Source organism: Poecilia mexicana, unplaced genomic scaffold (genome assembly GCF_051168715.1).
Source record: "Poecilia mexicana isolate PSO_F unplaced genomic scaffold, ASM5116871v1 scaffold_13, whole genome shotgun sequence".
Lineage (NCBI taxonomy): Eukaryota > Metazoa > Chordata > Actinopteri > Cyprinodontiformes > Poeciliidae > Poecilia > Poecilia mexicana.
Window position 1 is genome coordinate 6,833,648 of NW_028263382.1, and position 24,273 is coordinate 6,857,920.

The 24,273-nt window shown below is 41.7% G+C and overlaps 1 protein-coding gene across 4 annotated transcripts; it reads left to right on the plus strand.

Annotated features, from left to right (window-relative positions):
• Positions 1-4,946: 4,946 nt before the first annotated feature.
• Positions 4,947-23,021, plus strand: hif1al (hypoxia inducible factor 1 subunit alpha, like). 4 transcript variants are annotated; one of them, XM_014995519.2, is made up of 15 exons: positions 4,947-5,079; positions 12,156-12,346; positions 13,242-13,396; positions 13,476-13,560; positions 13,764-13,879; positions 16,813-16,991; positions 17,066-17,172; positions 17,824-17,971; positions 18,061-18,356; positions 18,949-19,106; positions 19,179-19,274; positions 19,692-19,855; positions 20,534-20,645; positions 20,921-21,026; positions 21,741-23,021. In XM_014995519.2, the coding sequence occupies exons 1-15, from the start codon at positions 5,045-5,047 to the stop codon at positions 21,806-21,808; spliced, it is 2,016 nt and encodes a 671-aa protein (XP_014851005.2). In that variant the 5' UTR covers positions 4,947-5,044; the 3' UTR covers positions 21,809-23,021. The 4 variants fall into 4 exon arrangements, with proteins under 4 accessions (XP_014851005.2, XP_087867733.1, XP_087867734.1 ...); XM_088011607.1 differs by having other exon boundaries at positions 18,061-18,335; XM_088011608.1 differs by having other exon boundaries at positions 18,061-18,314.
• Positions 23,022-24,273: the final 1,252 nt, after the last annotated feature.

The window sequence follows — 24,273 nt, forward strand, 5'->3', positions numbered from 1 at the left end:
GTTCCTGGGATCTGTTTGAGCCACTGCTCCAGTTTGGGGGTGACTGCCCCGAGGGCCCCGATGACCACAGGCACCACTGTGGTCTTCACCTTCCAGGCCTTCTCCAGTTCCTCTCTGAGGCCCTGGTATTTCTCCAGTTTCTCATGCTCCTTTTTCCTGATGTTGTGGTCACTTGGTATTGCTACATCCACCACAACGGCTTTCCTCTGTTCTTTATCCACCACCACAATGTCCGGTTGGTTCGCCATTACCATCTTGTCTGTCTGGATCTGGAAGTCCCACAGGATCTTAGCTCGGTCATTCTCCACCACCTTTGGGGGTGTCCCCCATTTTGACCTCGGGGCTTCCAGTCCATATTCTGCACAGATGTTCCTGTACACTATGCCCGCCACTTGGTTATGTCGTTCCATGTACGCTTTCCCTGCCAGCATCTTGCACCCTGCTGTTATGTGCTGGACTGTCTCAGAGGCCTCCTTGCACAACCTACACCTTGGGTCTTGTCTGGTGTGGTAGATCTGAGCTTCTATTGCTCTGGTGTTTAGGGCCTGTTCCTGGGCGGCCAGGATGAGGGCCTCCGTGCTGTCCTTGAGTCCAGCTTTCTCCAGCCATTGGTAGGATTTCCTGATATCAGCCACTTCAGTTATTTGTCGGTGGTACATCCCATGCAGGGGCTTGTCTTCCCATGATGGTTCCTCCAGCACCTCGTCCTCTGTTCCCCATTGCCTGAGACATTCGCTGAGCACATCGTCCGTTGAGGCTTTGTCCTTGATGTATTGATGGATCTTAGATGTTTCATCCTGGACAGTGGCTCTCACACTCACTAGTCCTCTGCCTCCTTCCTTACGGCTCGTGTACAGTCTCAGGGTGCTGGATTTGGGGTGGAACCCTCCATGCATGGTTAGTAGCTTCCGAGTCTTAACATCCGTGGCCTTCATCTCTTCCATTGGCCAGCTAATTATTCCGGCAGGGTATCTGATTACTGGTAAGGCATAGCTGTTTATTGCACGGATCTTGTTCTTGCCATTGAGCTGGCTTCTCAGGACTTGCCTTATTCGTTGGAGGTATTTGGCTGTGGCTCCTTTCCTTGTGACCTCATCGAGGTTGCCATTTGCTTGTGGTATTCCCAGGTACTTGTAGCTGTGCTCTATGTCTGCTATCGTTCCCTCTGGGAGTGAGACCCCTTCTGTGCGGACGACCTTCCCTCTCTTTGTAACCATCCGGCCACACTTCTCTAGTCCGAATGACATCCCAATGTCAGTGCTGTAGATCCTGGTGGTGTGGATCAGTGAGTCGATGTCTCGCTCGCTCTTGGCGTACAGCTTGATGTCATCCATGTAGAGGAGGTGACTGATTGTGGCCTCATTCTTAAGTCGGTATCCGTAGCCAGTCTTGTTGATGATTTGGCTGAGGGGGTTCAGGCCTATGCAGAACAGCAGTGGGGACAGAGCATCTCCTTGGTATATGCCACATTTGATGGACACTTGTGCAAGTGGTTTGCAGTTGGCTTCAAGGGTGGTTTTCCACAGCCCCATCGAGTTTGCAATGAAGGCTCTTAGAGTCCTATTGATGTTGTACATCTCTAAGCATTCAATGATCCAGGTGTGTGGCATTGAGTCATAGGCTTTCTTGTAATCAATCCAAGCGGTGCACAGGTTGGTGTGTCGGGTTTTGCAGTCTCGGGCGACTGTGTGGTCTACAAGGAGTTGGTGTTTGGCTCCTCTACTATTTATGCCGATGCCCTTCTGTGCCGTGCTCATGTATTTATCCATGTGTCCGCTTATCTTAGCCGCTATGATGCCTGACATGAGCTTCCATGTTGTAGAGAGACAGGTTATTGGCCGATAGTTGGATGGGACTGAACCCTTTGAGGGATCCTTCTGGATCAGGATTGTGCGCCCTTCAGTTAACCATTCAGGGTGAGTCCCATTCTGTAGCAGCTGGTTCAGTTGAGCTGCCAGTCGCTCATGGAGGGCAGTGAGTTTCTTTAGCCAGTAGGCATGGATCATGTCAGGCCCTGGTGCTGTCCAGTTTTTCATACCCGAGACTCTTTCTTGGACATCTGCCACAGTGATGGTTACCGGGGCTTGTTCAGGGAGGTTGCTGTGGTCCTCTCGTAGAGAGGTTAGCCACTGTGCCTTGCTGTTGTGGGACGCCTCCCTTTCCCATATGCCTTTCCAGTATTGTTCAGTCTCCAGCCTTGGTGGGTCTGCTCTGTTGTTAGTACCCTGCCATTGAGAGTACACTTTAGCTGGTTGGGTGGAGAAGAGCCGGTTGATCCTCCTGGCTTCATTCTCTCTTGTGTATCTCTTTAGGCGGCTGGCCAAGGCTTGGAGCCTTTGTTTGGCAGTTTCGAGTGCTTCAGGTATGGGCATCTGGCTGTACTTCTTGGGTACTGATCTTTTCATTGCACCCCTTAGGAGCTCTGACAGCTGGCTCACTTCCCTCCTTGTTATCTTGATCTTAGCCTCTAACCGTCTTTTCCATGATGGATATTGGGTCTCATGGTTGCTCTTATAGCCGAGCATTTCAAGGATCACTGATGCTGAGTTGTATATCAGCTCATTGGTTTCTGTTATGGTGTTGGTAGGGATTGTTCTCAATGCTGCATTCACATCTTCAATGAGACTTTCTGATGGTACTTCACTCAGCCGTTGTAATTGGCGTCGGGGTTGCCTGGTGTTCATTCGGGCCACGATTCTCTCTCTCAGGTCAGTTGCTGTCTCGTTCAGCTTTGATAGTTCGTTCATTATTGGGGCTGCATACCCAGTCTCGGGGTGGGGAGTAGTTAACTCCCCCCTGACCTTACCTTTGGGCTCCTCCCTTATGCCGTAGCATTTGTGTTGTACCTCGTCAATCTCAAGTTGTGATAGCAGTTGCCGTTTGCGGATGTTGGAGCACTGAGCTACTAGTATATATATATATATATATATATATATATATATATATATATATATATATATATATATATATATATATAAAATGTATTTCTTTTGGGAAATAGAAGCTTTAACAAGTAAATGGTAATTCTGGTAATTTTTTAGGTAATTCTGCAGAATTACCTAAAAAAAGTGACCTTAGTTGGCCAGTAGAGGGCGGAATTTCGTGCGAAGAAGCTCATTCTGCAGCTATCTAAAACTGTTTAACATAAAATACAACGTAATGAACAATAAAAATAAATAATTGGTCAAACAAAAATATAGAATTAAAGACATTTACCTGAGAAAGCGACAAATACATGGTACATGATGCAGTTTGCAGAATGATTTTATGCATAAACATCTGGAAATTGTCTTATAGTTTTGAGGAATTTGCATCTATAGGTACTAATATTAGAAATAAAAATTTACGATAATTTGTTTTATTTTGTATGATTACCATAATTTCTGCTAAATATATTGTTTTATTATAAAATAAATGTTTCCAGGTATCAATTTTGTAATTATTTTGTCCATATTTGCCTCCAAAACTGTCCCCATGCACAGTGATTTCGCTTATGTGGAACAAAATAGTGCCGTCTCCGTCACCTCCACCCGCAAAGAAAACGTTTCATATAGCTTTGACCGTGTATGATTTCAATTTTCAGTTCTCTGCTGGTGGAAATGTGGTTATGTAATACTTCGTGTACTGTAACGAAATAGCTATAGGTTCCCTCAAGACCCCCGCCCCTCTTCAAAGCCTATGAAAAGACATAAACAGGACGTAAAGTGACGTATGGTGGGTGTGTGGCGACACGGCAGCGTCGAAAGAGTCAAGCTGGAAACGTAGCAACGACGAAAACCGAAAGATAGAAAATAAAAGCCGTCTTCGCTTCGTTGACCTACTTTCATGGTGCGTTCTAGTCCCACCGGGCAAGGAAGAATTTCTAACTTCAAGGTCAAAAGAGACAATTTGAACATCCCTAAAATTCAAATCACCGATCTGAAAATGTGTATTTGGAGAAATACTTCCATAATCCCGACACAAAATTTCCGTAAAGGCTGCAGCGATGGACTCCTTCATTGTAGCGTGGATTTTTTCCATCTCCTTCGAACTGCGAACCACTCAGCTTTTCAACACTAGTCAGTGAACATGTTGAGGGTTTGAATTAACAAAACGCAAATAAATACAATGTTTTGCTAACAACAGTTAGCCTGGACGCTGCCCAGAACAGTAACACTGAGTGTGACGTCATTTTGAAAGTCTAAATTCCCAGCTACTGCAAACGCACCACAAAGCAGAACGTTCGCCATTAACGTTGAAAAGCTGACTTATTTTAATAATTTAAATTTAAAAAGTGTAACCCGTGCAATAAATGGGTACAGTACATATAGTGATTTATCAGTTATTTAAAAATAATCTATTATTGTTTTATTAATTCCAGAGTTGCGTCATGACAGCATATGGAGTTGTTCTGTTAATTATTATTTGTTGTTTTATATACTGTTGTCCATAATTCTTTGGTTGAATTGTTTCATATTTGGACAATTATTCTCAGAAAAAAATTATTGGGATGGCAGGAAATTTTTGGGAGGCACAGAGCAATATATCGATTTAAAACTATTTAAAGTCTTTTAATTTATTTGTGCCAAAACCTTTAAGTGAAAGTTAATAATATTGTCATTTTCAACAAACAAACGCTGATGTATATTGGTTTGTATTAAAACTCAAATACTTAAGCACATAGGCTTGCTATTTATCCCCACGTATTAAAAATAAATACTTACAGTTGAAATATTTATTTAGACTGATTATAGAAAAATGATGAAAAAAAATATTTCCCTAAATTCTGGTAAACGTAAGAGATTTAAAAAATAATAATAATAAAACAAGAACTGAGCAAGTTGTAATGTTTTTACTCCACTGATTTATTTATATTAGCCCACATTGCTTTTCGTCCCTGAGTTTGTGCGAGGCTTTTATTCTGAAAGGGTGAGCGGAAGTGGCCTGTGCTAGCCGTTGATGTCTTTATCCCCGCGCAGTGATATCTGTTAATTCGTCGCTTTTCTGAGCTGCAGTGAACGTCGTAAGGAAACAGTGAGACTTTGCTTTGGAGTTCTGATGAAACATGGAGAAGGAAGACGGGGTCGTGGCGGTTAAACGGTGAGATCCATTTATTTATTACTATATTTTAATTAAAATTGGGTTTACATGATTCAGATGTGGGAGAATTTGCTCGAAATTTCCCGAAACGAGTTCGGCTGCAAGAAAAACAGCTGCAACTATCTGGTGTTCTGATTAAATGAGCTACATCCGCTGCTACATGTTAAGCTAATTTCTCCGTTTTGCTGGCTAAAATGTGTCGCTTTTGGTGAAAATGTGTCGTATGTGTCGTGTGGGTGGGCTCTGGAGGCTCCCTGCTTCTGATTTCTGCGCCATTGCCACGGTCACAGATGGAGGCTTTCTGCGTGGATTCAGCCTCACTTTTAATTTCACGTTGTTGCATTGATCAGAAATGTCTGCTGAGAGTTTGTGTTTATTTGCTGCTTGCTTTTACAGTATTTCCTTTAAAAAATGGCCTGCAGTAGAAGGTCAGATTCTGGTGACATTCAGGGTAAAAGTGTTTTATTTTTGTTTGTGCAAAAGTCTAAATGATTGATATAAATCTGAATTAAGTGGATTAAAAACAACCCTTTGAATAATCTCTGTTCTTATTCCATTGTTTGATAAATATAGCTCATTTATTTTAACTCCAGTGTTTGTGTTTGTGTCCCTCTCCCTGCTGCAGGACAGTAATAAAGCTCCTGCTGTAATCCTCCATTACTTAGTAAATATAGTTCACCCACATGGCCACAATCCAGATTATGTTCTCAGTCAGTTTCGGACTCCAGAGGACATAAACACACACTGCCAATTTAAACAGATAATGACCACGGTTTGTCCTCTGATCTAGGACAGTTTGTTCTCTTAAACTCCACCCTCTTGCCAATTTTTTTTCTCTTCTTGTGAATTTTTGTCGGCTCTTGACTGCAGAGGTCTTAGTTCCTGAAGTCTAGCTTTCTTCCTGTTCACACATTTTTAAACGCTTTTAGTCACTTTCAGTTTGACAGGTGTGGAGCAGGGCTGTTTCTTCTGTTTGTTTTGAATTCAGAAGTCAGCCGAGTTGTTCATTTAGAGCCTGTTGCTGAACTTTTATTGTGCAATGTTGAACTCACCTGGCCTCAGGTGAATCCTGCTAATTGCTGTGATCATGTGATCAGTTTCTATTCTAACTACTCCAAGTAATCCAAGCCTGTAAATATAACACAGTGGACAGTCTGTTTACAAAAGTGTAAATGAACAGTTTTATTCTGCAGCTATCAAAGCTTTGGGTGATGTGGCGGCCATTTTAGATATTAAGGAAAAGATTATTCATGTATCAGAGTTCAAGTTGATTTTTCTTACTTTAAACTATAAAAATCTGACTCCATATTGCCTTGTTTCTGCCGAGTGGCACAGGTCGGTGTGGTGCGCTACAACCGACCCGTGCCACACCATTCCTGGACCCGCTTCAGTTCTGGGCCCATAACGGTTCGGTTTGACTAGGATGGCGCTGCTGGCAGCCACAGAAAAACGGCACTGGTTGAAACAAATACAAGACGTAATAGTTTGTTGTTGCGTTGGCTTGATGTCCTGTTAGGAGTTTGGGCTTAACGCTGCCTGTCCAGTGAAAGTCCATCTAGCAGTGAAAACACTTTCCTGAATATCCTGAAACAAATGTTTGCTTGAGGCTCCTGCATACTGGGGCGAACTGTGCAGACTCCAGGAACACCGTCAGCTGAGATTTTACAGTCAGGTCTACTGAGCCATCATGATAAATTTTATCATTTCCCCAACATCCACATGGATTCTAGCGAGTTCGATGAGCTAGTCGAACTCAACTCTGTTGTTCTCATGTTTCTTTACGTCAGTCTCCGCCGCCTGACGGGGCTTTCAGTAAAAGTTTGCTGAGGAATGTTATCGCTGAAAGGCCTCAGCTCCTCAGAAGTACAGATGTTTGTTTTCAGACTGAACTTGTGAAACTTCCCTGCAGCAGATCAGGCCTTTCAGGAACTCCTGTGTCGGAGAGGAAGCCGTTTAAAGCTTCGCTTCACAGGGATTCAACTGCAGAGAAGCTGCAATTAACCATTATTTTAGCAATCGATTAATCTATCGATTTATTTTGATGATTAATCAAATAATCAGATAAAAAGCTGGCACATTTTGTGGATTTTTCATCAAAAGCCTTTTTATACAGCATTAGAAATGCATTTAAATGCATTTTCCTTTTTAAAATAAGACGATAAACATTTTCTTGCCTAAAATACAACAATAGCATTTGATCATTTGATCAAAGGATCCATCTGCAGCTAAAATACTTTTAACATAAACATGAAAAGCTAAACCCTTTCTGCACATAGTATGGATGCTGATCTGTTTATTTTATTTACAAAATTTGAACCAAATGAAGCTAAAATTACCACTTGAGTAATTCTGGGTAGAAAAATTTACAAACAAAAAATGTTTTTTTATCTTAACTGGAAAAAGTACCTAGTTTTTGTACAGTTGTTGCTCAGTTATTTTTTGATTAAACAGTTACTGAATTGGTAAAAATATTATTTGAATAATCGATTAATCATGATTAATCGTTTCAGCCCTAAACAGCAGCTTTACATCTTCTCCTTCAGCTTCTCTCTTCTGCCTCCACTGATTCAAATTATTTTGTGTAAATCGGCCTTAAAACAGGCGCCCAGTGGAATATTTCAGAATATTTTTTTGCCATTTTTGACCCCTTGTCTCATGTGGCGACCCCTGAAAGCAGAAGCATTCCTCCTGTGGCTTCCTCCGTTACAGTAATCTGCAGCGCCGGTTTGTGGAGTTTCTCATTCCTCCGGAGTCGCAGTGAAGTTTCAGGACAGCTGTGGGAGTGGGCATGACTTGGCATGCTCAGCCGCCTACACACGGCGGCGGCTTTTGGACCTTAATCTGGATCTGGTTGCTGATGCAACGTGATCAAACTGAAATGTGGCGTGTCTGTTTACGCGGCGTGTTTTTGTTCTGTACACTGCACTTCCTGTTCTCAGTACACAGAGTTCTTGACTGTGAGGACGTCACAGTTGGCTCAGACAAACCAGCCAGCCAGGAAGAGATCACTGTGTTTTATTAGTTGTAACCCAGTTAAACTGTAAACGAGGACAACAGGAACAACAACCCAAATGATCTTAAAGGTGTTGCAATCATTACTCAGATCTGAGGTTTTGTTTTTCTTCCTTTCACTTGCTCAAGTTTAACTCTGAACAGAAGCTGGAAGTTTACATCGGCGTCGGTCCAGAGTGAAATTCCAGCCTCTGGTTGCATCACAACGCCTGCAGCAGCTTGGCGTTATGCAGCAGCTGCACAGTTTTAACAGTTTTACATTTCGGAGCAAGAAACACATTTCACTGCAAGCTGCCACCAGCTTTGCTTGGCAACAAGCTGAAGATTTCCCGTTTGAAATCGTTCCAACTGCGTCACATCGACAGCTTCTGTAATAAATTCTGCAGCTTCTAACAGGTTTTCCTCCAGGTTTTCCATCTGTCCTGCTGAGGACAAGCATTCCCTCAGCATTATGCTCCCACCACCATGTTTCGCTATGGTGATGTGCAATCTCATTTTTCTGGACACGTCGTTTTGCTCCATATCAATAAGTAATCTTTTTTTCTTTGCATTTGACCTGAGTAGCTCTTCAGGGCTGCAGCTAAAAATTATTTTGGTAATTTATCATTCTGACGATTAATCAATTTATTTTGACGATTAATCGGATAAAAAAAACTGACATTCTGCTGATTTCTTTTTAATTAACCACTTAGAAATGCATAAAACAATGCTAATAAACAAATCATTTAATTCTTTTTTTTAAATAAGAAAATAAACAATTTATGGCCTAAATCGCACCATCAGCATTCTTTTAGTCAATGTTTGATCATTTGTAGCAAAGGATTCATCTGCAGCTAAAAAATCCAACATGAAAAGCTCAGCAGTTTCTGCTTGACTTAATATCAATACAGGACTGATCTGGTGATGATTGATATTTTATTAAAAAATGAATAATTGGATAGCAAAAGATGATGATTTTTGTTTTTTTTCCCCAGAAATCCAGTGAATCTAAATCTATGCCACTTGAGCAGAACAGATTTACAATATTATTTCGTGTGTGTGTGTGTGTGTGTGTGTGTGTGTGTGTGTGTGTGTGTGTGTGTGTGTGTGTGTGTGTGTGTGTGTGTGTAATTTTAGTCCAATTAATCGATTGCCTTAATAATCAATAACTAAAATCACAGGTTGCAGCCCTAATATCAACTGATATGAAATTCTTCCATAGTGGTGTATTTTCCAGCCCCAGTCAGGATTGTGGGTGAAGCAGAGAAGCTTCTCTGGAGAAATGTATATAATTCTAATAAATATTGGTGATCGGCCATATTGTTATTGGACGTCTATTGTTTAAAGTCTTTGTATTATCGGTGCAACCTTTCGCTCTTGGCCCCACCTGTTCAGGTGGACGGGACTGAGCAGCTCTCTGGGAGACGTCTGAAGCCCTGGATGATGATGTACATTTATCTTTTGTCCTTTGAGCAGCCTGTTCCCCTCCTGGCCTGTGGGGGCGCTGCACCAGGAACCACTGAAGGAAACGACACAAAAACCTCTGAAGACACGGAGCGTAACTTTCTTCTTCACCAGATGGAAACAAAAATAGAGTGTCGTCAGATTTTAGTGGTTGGTAGATTTCTATTTTGTCTTTGGCTAGAGAGCACCAACTATTTCCGCTGCTAGCACTTGGCTGATGCGTTTGGTTTGGTTGTATTTACCCAGAATGCCCTGCGCTGTCGTCCACGTCCTGGTTTTGGACCGGTCTCCGGTCCGCTTAGTGTTTAAATATGCATTCAAACCGAATCAGAGTTCACTTTTTGGTTCGATTAGCATTCACACGTCCCCAAATGAGTCGGACTTTCTAGTGAAATGGACTGGAGTTGGATTAAAGTGGACTGAACAGAACTGTGTACTACCTGACCCCAGCATCAGAAGAAGAAGAAATGGCTGTAAACAGATTTAAAAGCGATGAGTCGGCGTGACGTGTTTGGGTGTTTTGTTCCGTTTGGCCTGCAGTCATTTTGGATTCAGCGCCTCTCTGCTCTGATCCTGCCGGTTTCAGGTGGATCGGTGTCTGCAGCGTTCCTCCAGCCTCCTCCCAGGTTGTATCTCACTGTAATCTGCTGCAGGTATTTGACACTTGACCCCTTGCTGAAGCTCATGCACACGGTTGAATCATGCCGTAAACATGAGGGTCTGTAGGGTTTCTGAGTTCAGCGCCTACCGGAGGGCGTGAAGAGGCCCTCTGCCGCTCCCTTCTCCCCCTGCAGAAACTTTCACAACAACCCACGGCGTGGTTCACGTGAGCAGAGGCGGCGCGCCACGTGTCGGCTGCATGGCCCCTGGGGCGTGGCCGGGAGCTGCTCTGTTTACATCGGGAGACGGAGCCGCAGGAAGCTGCTGGGAACTGGGGAGGTCTGGCAGAAAACCAAGTCTGGAATCATTCATCGCGATTAATCGATTATTCAGATAATCAGCTAATTTAGTTATTGATTAATTGTTAACCAGAGAAGATAAAGGAAAATTTGCTGAAAGAACAAATCCAGAGCAGAAATTAACCCAGAACTGCTAAAATAAAACTATATACGTTTTGCATTTAAGATAAAAAGACATTCTTTGTCTGTAAATATGCTTTACTCATAACTTCTCAGGTGGTAATTTTAGCTTCACTTTGTTCAAATTCCTTTAAAAATTTCCTGTTAAGCACTTTTAGCTGCCCAATTATTAATCTGTTAATCTAAAAATAATCGGATCACATGGTGACGTTGGACACAAATGACAAGCGTTCACTAAAGGAATGAAGCTGCTGCGTTTTAGGCCATAAAATGTTTTTCACATTAAAAGAATTTCTTAAAATTAGTTTACTTGCATCCTTTAATGTATTTTTTATGTTAAAGTAAAAAAGGCTGCAGTTGAACAAAAATCTGCTGAATTTGCTGATTTTTAATACGATGAATTCATTAATCGTCAGAATAATCAATTAATTGATTAGTGAAATGGTCGTTAGCTGGAATCCCCCAGAACAAAAGGAAGCGATTTGGATTCCTACAGGCGTCAGGAAGGATGGATAAACATCTCAGAGGAACGAAAACAGGAGAACATTTTGTTTCCTCAGATGAACGTCGCCGTCTCCTCCAGCACCGAGCTAACTGAGGCGCCATGTTTGGGTCTGGTGTGTGTCTGTGTGTTCTCTGGTCCGGTCCGGTCCAAACCGAGGACTCAGGTGCTGCAGAGTTCACTAGGTTTCCTGCAGAAGGAGGAGGAGGAGGAAGGGGCCGGTCCAGGCTGCGCTCCATGTCACAAGTTACAGATCCTGCTGGTATTTTTCCACTTGAGATTGTTTTGCTTGCCTTGTGAGGTGGGTGTGGGACGTCCATGTTTGGGCGGACTGGCTGCGTCTCTGATTTTACTCCGATTAGCTCAAGCTGCAGCAAGTTTAACATGTTACTTCTGTCAGGATCCAAGTAGCTGCAGCTTTTTAATGTTTTTAACAGCAGGTGACACAAGTCAGTCGATCTGGACGGATTTTACAACCTGAGTGAGAAACAGAAATCATTCAGATTAGAGAAGCACCGATCTGGTTTGAGGTCATCTGCTGAGTTGGACTCTTTCTGATTTTTCCTTTCTAAAACCTATAAATGCATGCAACCACATTGTTGATTTAATTCAATCTAAACTGTATTTCAGCAACTGTTTGGTGCTTCTAAGTATAGCAAGAAAGTTGCTGAGTTGGCAGCCGTGGGTAGATTATTGACAACTGCATGACCTGATGGCCGGTCTATCAGTGAAACCTCTAACTGCAGAGGACAGCGGCTGATTTTTAGATATTTGCTGATGATGATAAGATTGGCTTTACTTTTAAGTATCGGCTGATCACAGATCTCCCAAAATTAAGGAAATCGGCCGGTCGGTCGATAAATCGGTGCACCCATGCTTGCATTGTCATCGACTTCACCGCAATCTCTCAAATCGAGCATGCATGTGGCGACAGTGGAGAGTAAAAGCTCCTGTTTAACAGGAAGAAACCTGCAGCAGAACCAGAACTGGGCTTGGTACCATCGACAGTCTGTTTCATGCTCCTCCTGTTCGTCCTGCAGGAGCAGCTCGGAGCAGAGGAAGCTCCGCTCTCGCGATGCGGCCCGCTGCCGGCGCAGCCAGGAGACCGAGGTGTTCTACGAACTGGCCCGGACCCTGCCGCTGCCGCGCCGAGTCTGCACCCACCTGGACAAGGCCGGCATCATGAGGGTGACGCTCAGCTTCCTGCGGATGCAGCAGCTCCTGCGACCCGGTGAGACGGAAATCCTCTGCTTTCGCTGCAGCAGAGTCTCTGGATAGATGGAGATAAAAAACTAAAACTTTGTGTTATACTTACATTTTTTAATTATGTTGGTGGTAATTTTACCCAGATTAAAAATGAAACGCCTCCATCTGCATCTCTGGGTAAAATTTGCATCATTCTTGAGTTGCAGATGGGGGCCACACAAACTCAATCCAAGAGCCTCAAATGGCCCCTGAGCCACATGTCCTTAAAATGTCTTAAATTCAGTTTTTAAAAGTAAATTAGCCTTAAATATGCGAATTATTGGTCTAACATTTTGTCATTCATATGTTGTCTTTTTTTGTGCCGGACTTTTTGTCAGACAAAAGTTTGAGTTGCATTTAGACATTTTCATTAGGTTTTGTGACTAGAGGCTAACGCTAACTAGCTGCTAATGTGCTCTTTCTAGCTAGCTAGCTTTTTTCTGTGTCCATCATGGATAAGTGCAAATATGTCACAACATTCATTCAGGATCCTCTATTTCTATAGTTTCTTCTGTCTTAAATTTAGTATTTAAGACAGAAGTGATTTAATTTAGTAGTAACTAGTTACATTTATTTCAGTAACTTTTTTGAAAAAAAAAATTACTTTTAGGACCATTTTTACTACACCGTACTTTAAATACCAAACTTTCCACTTAACTTTATATTTTGGTCTAAATTTTATTTTTTAAACATAAAATAAATGATAATTTGATCAGTTACCTGAGTAAACTTTATACCAAATACTTTTTCACTCTTGTAATTTCTTGGATGAATATTTGAATATGAGCCACTTCTAGCTGAGTGTAATCTACCCAGCTGTGTATTAAAGCTTTACTTTCTGAAACCTGCAGAACCTCTGATGTTTGTTTTGATCCCCACAGAACAGAGTGTGAAGAAGGAGGAGGAGGAGGAGGAAGAGGATCCGATGGACGCCTTCTTTCCCCAGGCGTTGGCGGGCTTCGTCATGGTGATGACCGAGGAGGGGGACATGGTGTTCCTGACGGAGAACGTCAACAAGCACATCGGCATCACTCAGGTTCTGCCCGGTTCCTCCTCCGGTTCCGATCCCGGCCGGGTCCGTCCTCCGTCTGACCGGCTTGTTTTCTGTCTCACAGCTGGAGCTGATCGGCCAGAGCGTCTACGACTTCATTCATCCCTGCGACCAGGAGGAGCTGCGAGACCTCCTGACTCCGCGTCCAGGTCAGAACCGCAGAACGGCGATTTTATGCATCAGAGCGAATAAATATGAATAGTTTATGTAACAACTAAAATAAATCATGAATGAAAAGGAGCAGAAATGTGTATAAACTTATATCTGGCACAAAAAGAAATTTTTCAAATACACATAAAAAGCAGAACAAAACATCCAGCGCCAGGTTTTTATTTTTATCCTGCGTCTTCAGGTCTGAGTAAGAAGCTGATGGCGGAGCAACCGAGCGAGAGGAACTTCTTCCTGCGAATGAAGAGCACCCTGACCAGCAGGGGGCGCACCGTCAACATCAAATCTGCCACCTGGAAGGTAGAGGGAGAAATTATTTACTTCTATTCTAAAGTAATTAATTTAACACTTGGTTACAAAAAACAATTCACAACCTGAATTATTCGTTTTGCATATTCCATCTTATAACATTTAATCAAATAAAACCGCTTCTTTTTAAAACTCTTTGCTTTTTAAACTCATGAACTCCAACAGCTTCTGACTTGAAGGACTTTGTTGAATATTTAATCCTTTTCTCTGCGTAAATCAAGTTTTTCTCACTATTCCACCATAAAGTTATTTTTGTTTTTACAAGCCTTCGTTCAAATGATGATAAAATAATTTAAATAAATCTTTCCTGTGCAGCGAATTAATAAAATATACATCTTTTAAAAGTTAAAGTGCAGGGAGGAGCAATAATGATTTAAAATAAAAACAAAAATCTGCAGCAGGATCCCTGTTACCATGACGACGCACGCTTATCTGGGATTGTTGTGAGACGCTCAGAAACAAAATCACGATTTCATAGCTCAGTCGTATTATTACTTTTATTTGCGGTTACTTGAAGAAAAAGAAGGTAATGGGATTACAGGAAGGCGGTCCCTCTGATGCGGTCGTGATGCGTCCCAGCGGAGGGCGAAGCCGCTTTTGTCCCTCGTGTGAGTCCAGGATGAAAGTGATACGAGGCGCTGAGTGTTTCCATGGAGACGAGCCAAGGTCGCGTCAACGCCTCCGCCAGCAATCCCAGGAACTCGGAGCGCGCCCGGCTCGGCTCTGCAGAGCACCGGACCTGTCACTTACAGTCCAGACGCGCTCCGGCAGATGGTACCGCTCTGACCCACCGGGCTGCAGGAGAACTTTGACATTTAGTTTGATATGAAAACAAAATGTCTTTAAATCTTTTTTTGTCTAAATTAGGAAACTTTTTCCATGCAAAACCCCAGAAAACCTTTGCTTTAACGGATACAGTTATTAATATTTGATCGCTGCATCTCTAGTGAAGATTTAATTTGTGGAAAATCAGGATTTTTTTTTTTTACCCAATCTCTCCTCTGGTTTCTGTGGTGATGTCAGGGCGGCCATCTTGTTTGACAGCTTCTGTTTATTTTTGAATTCAGGTCAATGTCATAATAATAATAAGGCCAGGCTAGTTCTTTTTCTGCTTTTTAATAAATTTAATAAAGTATTAACATTAGCAGAATATACCGACACAAATAAAAGAAAATATCCAAGCTTTTTTCTCATTTACAAAAACTTATTTTTAAGACTTTATTCTAACATGACTTGATTCTCGTTATCAAACACTTCTGGCTCTAGTTCTCCATCGTTAAACTCTCATAAAGGCAGATTAACCCTCTATGGCATGACTTTTTGTTTTTTTGGGGAAAAAATATTTTCCTGCATTCTTTGGGAGCTTGTTGGTCCCTAATTACATATCAATCATAAAATCGGACCCTGACACCTCCCGGAACCAGATTTGGGTTTGTTGCCTCAGGGCAACATTGCGCTACAAGGGGTCTAAAATGCCAAGTTTTCTACAGTGATTATGAGAAATGAAATACAAATCAAACAAAAACTATATTCATAAAAAACTTTTTTTTGGACAAAAATAAATCAGACATGGTTCCAACTCACCAAATATAAAATAAACAACTAACTTTCATTAATGAATGGTACATTTGCACAAATTACTAAAACGCGCATTTGTGTGTTTGTACATGTGTATGGTTGGCAGAGTTAGAATCACTAAGGATGTTGAAATCAGTCTTTTTCCCCATTATATGTTAAACATCAGGAAGGAATTGCTTGCTGATGTGAAAAAAAGTGTGCATCACATTTTTGGCACTTGATTATTGGCGTACCTGGGAATCACCATCTGTTTATCTGATTATCTATGGGTTGTAGTGACCAGATTCACATCAGTGACAGGACTTAGGGCTGCAGGTTCTTTTTATAAGAGTTTGTAGAACTGATTTTTTGTTAGAATTTGAGCCAAGCAAAGGACAACATTTCCATCAGCTCCCATATCTGGTAGATTTGGTGGTGGTACGGCTCGCCCTGTGTAGGTTGTAAGGAACACCATCTACTCCAGTCACGCAAAGTTCCCTCCAGACCCATATTTTTGGGTTTGGCAGGTATTGCTTCAGTCTTTGCCTGCCTTGGAATGGGGCCATTTGTTCAATGATGACCAGCTTATCACTCTTTGGGACTGAAGTCAGTTTTGAGGATAAACAACCAATGAAATAATGGTTGTACAGTGGATCCTCATGTCTTCATTGGGAATGACCCCAGCTTATGAACCATGCACCCTTTGTCCATGAAATGATCTTGCATCCATCTCCTGTTGCTGTTAGTCAATAATAAAGTAAAAAAATTGGCTCTGATAATTATTTTGTAATCAATTGAATATCATCACATTAGAATAATATTGTCTGAGCAAAAGGGCCCTAAATGCGCAATGTTGCCCTGAGGCAACAAACAAAAAAACAGTTTTAGCATATAAATTATAAAAAATTGTCTTGAAATGATCTATATTGCTTCTTTACATACTCACAGATATGAAAATATTTTTAGTTAGAGTGACCCAAATTTAAACATGAAGAAAAGTGATGTATAACTTACAGGTAGGAGGCAAGGTGTAGCATGCACCTCTGCTTCATAAAAAGACTGCTCCTCTTCTAAATAAAAGGTCACATGAACCTCAATACCTCTTTTATTTGGACAAAAATATGTCTAGAGGTATTTTAAATCATTCCCCCCCAAAAATAAAATAAAGGAGCAACGTGAGCTACAGAAATGTGGTTTGTTGCCTGAGAGCAACGGTATGCCATAGAGGGTTAAAACAAAATCCACTTTTCTGTCATTTGTAATTATTAAAGAAAACAGGACCTCTTATGAAAAAATAGTAGATTTTATTTATTTTCATCCCTCCTTTCAGGATGGTAGCGACAGTTTTTTCCTCTCCTCTTCCTTAGGTTCTCCACTGCACGGGCCACATCCGCCCGTTTGGCTCAGCGTCGCCCCCTGCTGCCAGAGTGATGACGCTGCTGTGCGAGCCGATCCCCCACCCGTCCAGCGTGGAGTTCCCTCTGGACAGCTGCACCTTCCTGACGCGCCACACCATGGACCTGCGCTTCACCCACTGCGAGGGCAGGTGGGTCGCCCGCCTCGCCCTCCGCCCACAGGGACACCGGACTCGGGTTTTACTCTGCGGGTTTTTGTTGTCAGGGTAACGGAGCTGGTGGGGTACAAACCGGAGGACCTGATTGGACGCTCGGCCTACGAGTTTTATCACGCGCTCGACTCGGATCGCATCAAGAAGAGCCTGCTAACACGTGAGTTTAATAATAATTATTATTATTTTACTATTGTATAGCAATGCAAATATTAACACAAAATATATAAACAGAAAAAAAAACTGAAAATAACATAAAATCAAATCCTGAGGATGGAAAGAAGTACAAACATATTTAATCATATTATACATTAATTATATTAAGTTTATTTCTACTTCCAGGAAAAAAACTTAGCTTAGCTTAGCTTAGCTTGTAACCATTAACAGGTAGAAATATCCACCCAACATATAAAAACCTGGATGTTGTGAATACATAGTTTTAAAAACTAGTGATGGTGTAATAAAGCAAGAACACATTTTCAAAGATCAATAAACTTTAAATTATAAAGAACATTTAACTCTGGACCTGGAGGACATTTTAAATATCTAAAAAAAAAACAAAAACAACAAATGAAATGAATTATAAAGTATCTGAACAAAATGATCCTTCATAAAACGGCTAACTGTAAAACACCAGACTGAAAACTTTTGTCATCCAGATTTGGTAGAAAACAGGAGAAATGATAAATTATGAAATTATTGAGTTCATTTTGAGTTTTCGTGCTGTTTATTGCTGAATATGACAGGATGACGCCCGGCAGCGTTGAGCGTTTGAATAACTGAATCAAAGTTCCTCTTCCTGTGGCTGCAGTTCTGTCCAAAGGCCAGGTGAACACTTCCCCCTACCGCTTCCTGGCCAACAGCGGCGGCTTCGTGTGGGCCGAGACTCAAGCCACCGTCCTCTACAACAACAAGACGTCGCAGCCCGAAGCCGTCGTCTGCCTCAACTTCATCCTCAGGTGCTCCGACCGGCGGAGAGCGCTCCTTTCCTTCCAGAGGAGGAGGAGTGATGAAGCTCTAACCCTCCTCCTGTTGTGTCCTCCTGCAGCGCGGTGGAGCAGCCGGACGTGGTGTTCTCCGTCGAGCAGACCCGCCGCAGCCTCCTGCCTAAAACCGAGCCGTCCTCCCCGGAGCGCACCGCCGAGGACAGCGGCATCTCCGACACCTGCGACTCGGACGGCGAGGACGCCGGCAGCTCGGCGAAGCTCCTCCTGGGGCTGACGGAGAAACCGGAGGAGCTGCTGCAGCTGGCGGACGGCGGGGAGCCGCCGCTGACGGCAGGTGAGCCGCCGCTGACGGCAGGTGAGCCGCCGCTGACGGCAGGTGAGCCGCCGCTGACGGCAGGTGAGCCGGCCGTTCTGACCCGTTAGCCAGTCTGATCGGTTTCAGCTCATGATTATTCAGACGATTAATCAGTTATTCTATAAAAATGGCAAATCCTGCAAATTTTCCAAGCAATTATTTGGGGCTGTAGCTAATGGTGACTTTAGTTATGGATTATTATGACGGTTAATTGACAAAAAAAACGCAGATTTTTCACTTGACCACTTAAGATTCTTTTATATATTAAAAATATGTAAAAACTGCAAATGAACAAATAATTAAATTTTTTCAATTAGAAAATAAATATTTTATTGCCTGAAATGCAATAACATTTTTCCTTTAGTGAACGTTTGATCATTTGTAGCAAAGAAACCACCAGCAGTTAAAACAAATACAAAATAAATACTTAAATGTTTTTATTTCTTGTACAGTTTTGGTTTGATTTCTGCTCTTTGTATTGTTTTCCCACCAAATGACCTGTTTGTGAGTCGTATTCTACAGTTGGCGATTAATCGATTAGTAAACTAGTTGACGATTATTTCAAAAATCGGATTAATCGCGATTAATCGTTCCAGCCCCATTTCCAACCAGCAGCTGTTTTTTTCCCCGCCAGGTGGGGTGGAGCTGTCGTTCGCCAGTCCTCCCAGTCCAGACACGGTTCCGGACCATCCTAAGGATCTGTGCAGCCCTCAGCTGCGGCAGCTGCTGTCGCCCATCTTCGACGGCCTGAATCCGTCCTCGTCCCCGGCCGCCTCCTCTGAGCCGGACCTGGTAACCAAACCTCCTCATTTAACCAGCGAATGTTCTGGTTCTGGTCTAACTGCTGGTCTCCGTCCGGCCCAGAGCCCCTGTGAGGACGAGGCGATGGACACCAGCGAGGTGGAGCGCTTCTTCACCATCTGCCCGGAGGAAACGCAGCTCAAGGAACAAGCTGCCGAGGTGGGAAACGGGAAACTACGGCGCCGCATTGGAGCCGCGTTAGACGGGAGGGAATTTCAGCCAAAACACTCAGAAATGTAGACAATGATGCTAGAAATTTTATTTTAAAAACTTGGAAATATCTGACCTCCAAAAATCTAAAATTGTAAAAAAGAAAAAAAAGACATTTTAAAATTAATTTCAGAAATCTTCTTTGAAAAAAACTTGGAAAATTCTTGCATTTCAAAAGTGGATAATTTTCCACTTTTGAAGTTCAGAAATTTCTAGAAAAAAATGGGAAATTTCTAAATCGAAAGAACCTAAAAAATTTAGAAATTAATCTTAGAAATGTTTTAAAAAGTTTTTAAAAATTCTGAGAATCAAAATCTGTTAAGTTTTCTGTTTTGAAACTGAGAAATTTCTAAATGTTTGTTTCAGGACGTGGAGGGGAAGGAGCTGGAGATGTACGCGCCGTACATCTCCATGGACGACGACTTCCAGCTCACCTTCCTCAGCGACCTGCCGCAGGAAGCCGACAAACCCGCCTCGCTGCTGCTCCAGGGCGCCGATGGGAGTCCTGCCGTCACCGTCAGCAGGAAGAGGTGAGCCGCATCACTTCCTGTCGGGATGATCCTGGGTCGGGTCCCGAGAGAAGTTTATTCCCGCCTTATTCAACCAAATTGGTGTCAAACGTTTGTGCTGCAACAATTTGTGCTGCTGTCACTTTAAAGAGGTTAGTAATGGTTTCCTGAGGTCATGAAAGGTCAACCTGCCCCACCCCCCCCACAACATAAAAAACAAACAAATTTGGTGTCAATCAACTGTTTTTAAGTGACATAATTTGAGATTTTCTGTTGTCAAAAACTTTTATTGCACGTTTTAGAGAAAATATAGTTTGTCCTGAAGAGGGCGCCAGAGGAAGCATTTGTCTCCTCTAATGCTTCCAGTGAAGCAGGAGTTTCAACCATGATTAATGAGGATGGACACGTCACCGTGCAAGCTTCCTCTTTTAAATTATGTTTGAAATGACAGAGCATTTAATTACTGTTTGAATTTAAACAGCAGAAACTATATATTTACAACTACATTGTTTGATTAAAGGTTAATTTGTTATAAAAAATATTTTTTTTTTCTTCTGATTAAATAATAATTTGGTCTTAATAAATAAAAAAAAAATAAACTGAGGTTTTAGCTTTTGAACATGTTTATTAACCTCCTGAACATTTTTTTTGTCTGAATTTTGCTGCCTGGTTTCACCGACTCGTCCGTTTCTCGCTCAGGACTCACGACTTGGACAAAGAGCCGCCGCCTCTGCTGCTGATCCAGGACAAGAGACACAAACCGGACCCGACCTCCATAGAGGAGGAGCTGCTGCTCAGCCACAGGCTGCTGGTGAGGCCTGCAGGACGCTAGCTGGCGTTAGCATTTAACTCCGAACATTCGCTTTCAATCAGATCCACTTCAGGTTCAAACTGAAAACCTTCAGATTCTTTTCTAGTTGTTTTCAAATGTTTTGATATTTTAGTTGGTAGAAAGTTCTAGGTGCCATTTAAAGCTATTGCTAATGCTAACATGGTAGCTAATGAAGGCTAATCTGAGCCTCATAGGTGCTTTAATTTAATCCTTGAAAACTTCTCTGATCTTTTTCTTTGTTTTTGTTTTTTCAGGGTTCGCTGGAAGACGGCGACCAGTCGGATCTGGTTCTGGACTCCGGACGCAGTCAGCTGCTCACAGACAGAGACCCGGTTCTGTCAGAACTGTGCGACACCGCAGGTGAAAACAAGCGCACCCACAGGAACCCCACACAGTTCAGGCGCAGACTGATTTATTATTAACATGAAGCTATTGGAAAAGAGAACAAATGATCAGTTCTTTGTTGTTTTAGTTCTTGTTCTTTACTATAGTAGTTCTTTTTCTAGTTCAACCAATTCATCTCATTAGTAGTTCTTCTATTTGTAGTTCTTACTTCGTCTTGTTCTTTTCCTCAGTAGTTCTTTTTCTGGTTCAAGTTTTCCTCTCCATAGTAGAAAAAGAACTACTTCTTCTTTTAGAAGTTTTAGTGATTCAGTTTTAGTGATTCATTTCCTTAATAGTTATTTTTTCTCCTAGTAGTTTTTCACACTGTTAACAGAAAAAGTTTTTTCTTCTCTTCAGGTAATAAAAATTTTCATTTGAAAACAAACTGAATCTGAAACAGGCTCAATATTATAGGCACATTTAAAATTTGAAATAAAACTTTCACCAGCAAAGCATTCTGGGACTTGTAGTCTTGGTGGTGCCTGTGCCATCCACCAGAAGGCCAAATTCGGCCCACGAACCCTAGTTTGAAGATCATGTTGTTTTGTTTCCTCAGATTTAAACGTTCATGGATGCTCTTATCAGTTTAAATTACAACTGGGGATTTTTAATCCCTTTTCTTCTGCAGTAAAACATTTTAAAGTTTTTTCCCCTCATATTTAAAGCAGAATCGTCTCCGTCTCTCTGCAGCTCTGATGAGGGACATCTTCGTCCCTCGGCCGGCTGATCTGTCGCCGCCGCTCTCGCCCATGACCTGAAGCAGCTCCGGGGTCGGCGCGACCTCCGCCGCCGTCAGGGCGAGCGACAGAGAGAGAGGGAGAGGGGTTGGCGCCGAGTCCGCCTGCAGCAGCAACACAGCAACTTAAGCGCACACATCTAAACAAAACCACAAACCTTTACGCACAAGATGGTCGCCTCGCACGCGCCCGCCGCCCGCTGAGGGCCGAGCGGCACAACTGACCGGGACGCTTTCCTCCGCTGTGAACCGAGACGGCGCCGGTTTCCTAGGAAACGGCAGGCGGTGCCGGCTTTCTCCATCTGGAGCGTTCGGAAAAACAGATTTCTTAGTGCAGCTAAAAATCAGATGTATCACGTTTTTAATCGTTTCTGTTGTTTTAAAGATGAACAGCTTGCAAAAAAAAAGTTTCGCTTGTGAAGCACTTCTACAATAATCTGCCGTTTTTATTTTCATAATTACACCAAAAACCTTTTAAAAACAGCAACTAAAAAAGCGAATATCAGTGGCAATCCTGATCTCAGTGGCAATTTTTACAACTTTTTCTACTTTTTGTTTTTAACGATGCATTAACTGTAGTTTGAGTTTATTTACCGTGCTAAATGCGGAGCCACTCTGGTGGCGCTCGTTCTGATCCTCCCGGCGTCCCAGGCGGGCGGGGTTCATCCGACACTCCATGTAAGCCAATGCGAAGCGATCAATCAAAAGAAAGGTTTTAGTAATCGACTCCCAGACTTCCCAGTTCTGACCCGGCTGGAAAACTGGAGCAGATTCTCTCCAGTTTGTAAATGGAAATCATGTATTTTACTAACCGCTTTACTGAAGCCATTACTAGCTGAATAAAAGTAGAGTTAGCATGTCTATGCTTGTGATTAAACACTAGTGTTTTACTTTTATTTTCTTCCTTTAAGTTTGAATCTTGTAACAAATTATACCTCAAATCGCTGAACTGAAACAGTTTTGATTAATTAAATCGATGTGAAACATTCAACGCGTCGCTTTCAGGAGAAAAACAAACTTTGAATAAAAACTGCCAGGTTGTTTCTCACACAGAGCTCTGTGCCTTCTCGCCATGCAGTAAAACCTTCAGCCAGACTGTTACCTTCACACTGATTCTGCTCTAAAGCTGCTTCTCTGCAGAGCGGCCAATAAATAAATAAATACCGTTTTCTGGAACCTTTTACTGTTTGTTCTGTATGTACTCTTGAAATAAATAAAACTGTTTAAAACTAAAACTGCTGTGAGTTTGACTTGTTTTGTCAGATGTTTGGTCAGGAAGAGCAGCAACACGTCTGGTTTTAAATCAATAATTCATTAAAATTGATGAAAAAGTTCCAGTTTTTCTGCCAGAATATTTTATTTGGAAAAATGGAAAATAATCTGCCAGTGAAACTAGCACCTTTTAAATTCAATATTAAGGAATTATTGTCTTGAAACGAGCTCATGTCTTACTGAAAAGTTACATGCACGTTAGTTTTGTCTCATTTCAAGTGTACTAAAAATTTGCATTACAAACTGGATTAAAACTAAATAATTTTGCGGTGTGCAGCACGGTGTTGGTGTTTGTAGGTAGAACTCAGTAAATGTCAGTTAAAACACAAAATTAAGGTTCATTTCAGAAATGTTCTAGAAAAAAGGAATTTCAGTTTGAAAAGTGAAAATATTTCAAAAATTTATAGAATTTTAAAAATATTTTCAGAAATTTTCTGGGGAAAAAATTTGAGTTTCAATGGTTGAAAATTTGATTTATACTCAAAGAAATTTGAGAATTATTTTTAATTTGAATTTTAAGTGAAAATTTTTAAAAGATTTTTTGAGGTACATCTTCAGAAATATTCTACAAAAAAAACAAAAGTTTTAGATTAATCTCAAATTATCCATTATTTCTGAATGTGAAAAGTCAAATACTTTTAGCTTTTGAAACTCAAATTTCCAAGTTTCTTCTAGAAATTTTCTCAGAATAATCTTTTATTTTTTGATGGAAATTTCCTCCTTTTTCGGTCCGTTTGCAACGACCCCAACGCGCCGTTGCATTGAGTCTCGGGTGACGTTTCATCGGCGGCTGTTGGTCCTGATTAAAGCTGAACCTGCCGTCTCTCTGGTCGGACTTCCTCCAGACCAGCTGGTCATAAATTAACCAGAATCACATTTTAGCGTTGCTCTGCGGGGTTTTCTGCTGCTAGTCACACACAGCGTCACATGAGCTGCAGCTAATCTGATCAACTCATGACAACAAATCAGCAGGTTAATGATTTACTGTAAATTCTTACCTGTTTCTGAAGTTTTTGTTTCGTTGTGACAGATTCATGGAAACTGCAGAACTTCTGACTTTAAATGGGAGAAAAGATTAAAATACTTTAGAGATACAGAAGTTTAAATAGTTTTTTTTCATTGTCTGAAGTAAAATCAAATCAAACTTCTCATGTTTTATGTCAGCCAGAATTACTAAAAACCAGAAAATGTTCCAAAATTTAGATTCACTTTCTT

Bases quoted from the DNA above. Each gene is read 5' to 3' on its own strand.
- hif1al (XM_014995519.2), top strand. From the start codon at position 5,045: ATGGAGAAGGAAGACGGGGTCGTGGCGGTTAAACG. The intron at 18,357-18,948 runs GTGAGCCGGCCG...TTTCCCCGCCAG, and splicing joins TGAGCCGCCGCTGACGGCAG to GTGGGGTGGAGCTGTCGTTC. The intron at 20,646-20,920 runs GTGAGGCCTGCA...TTGTTTTTTCAG, and splicing joins TGCTCAGCCACAGGCTGCTG to GGTTCGCTGGAAGACGGCGA.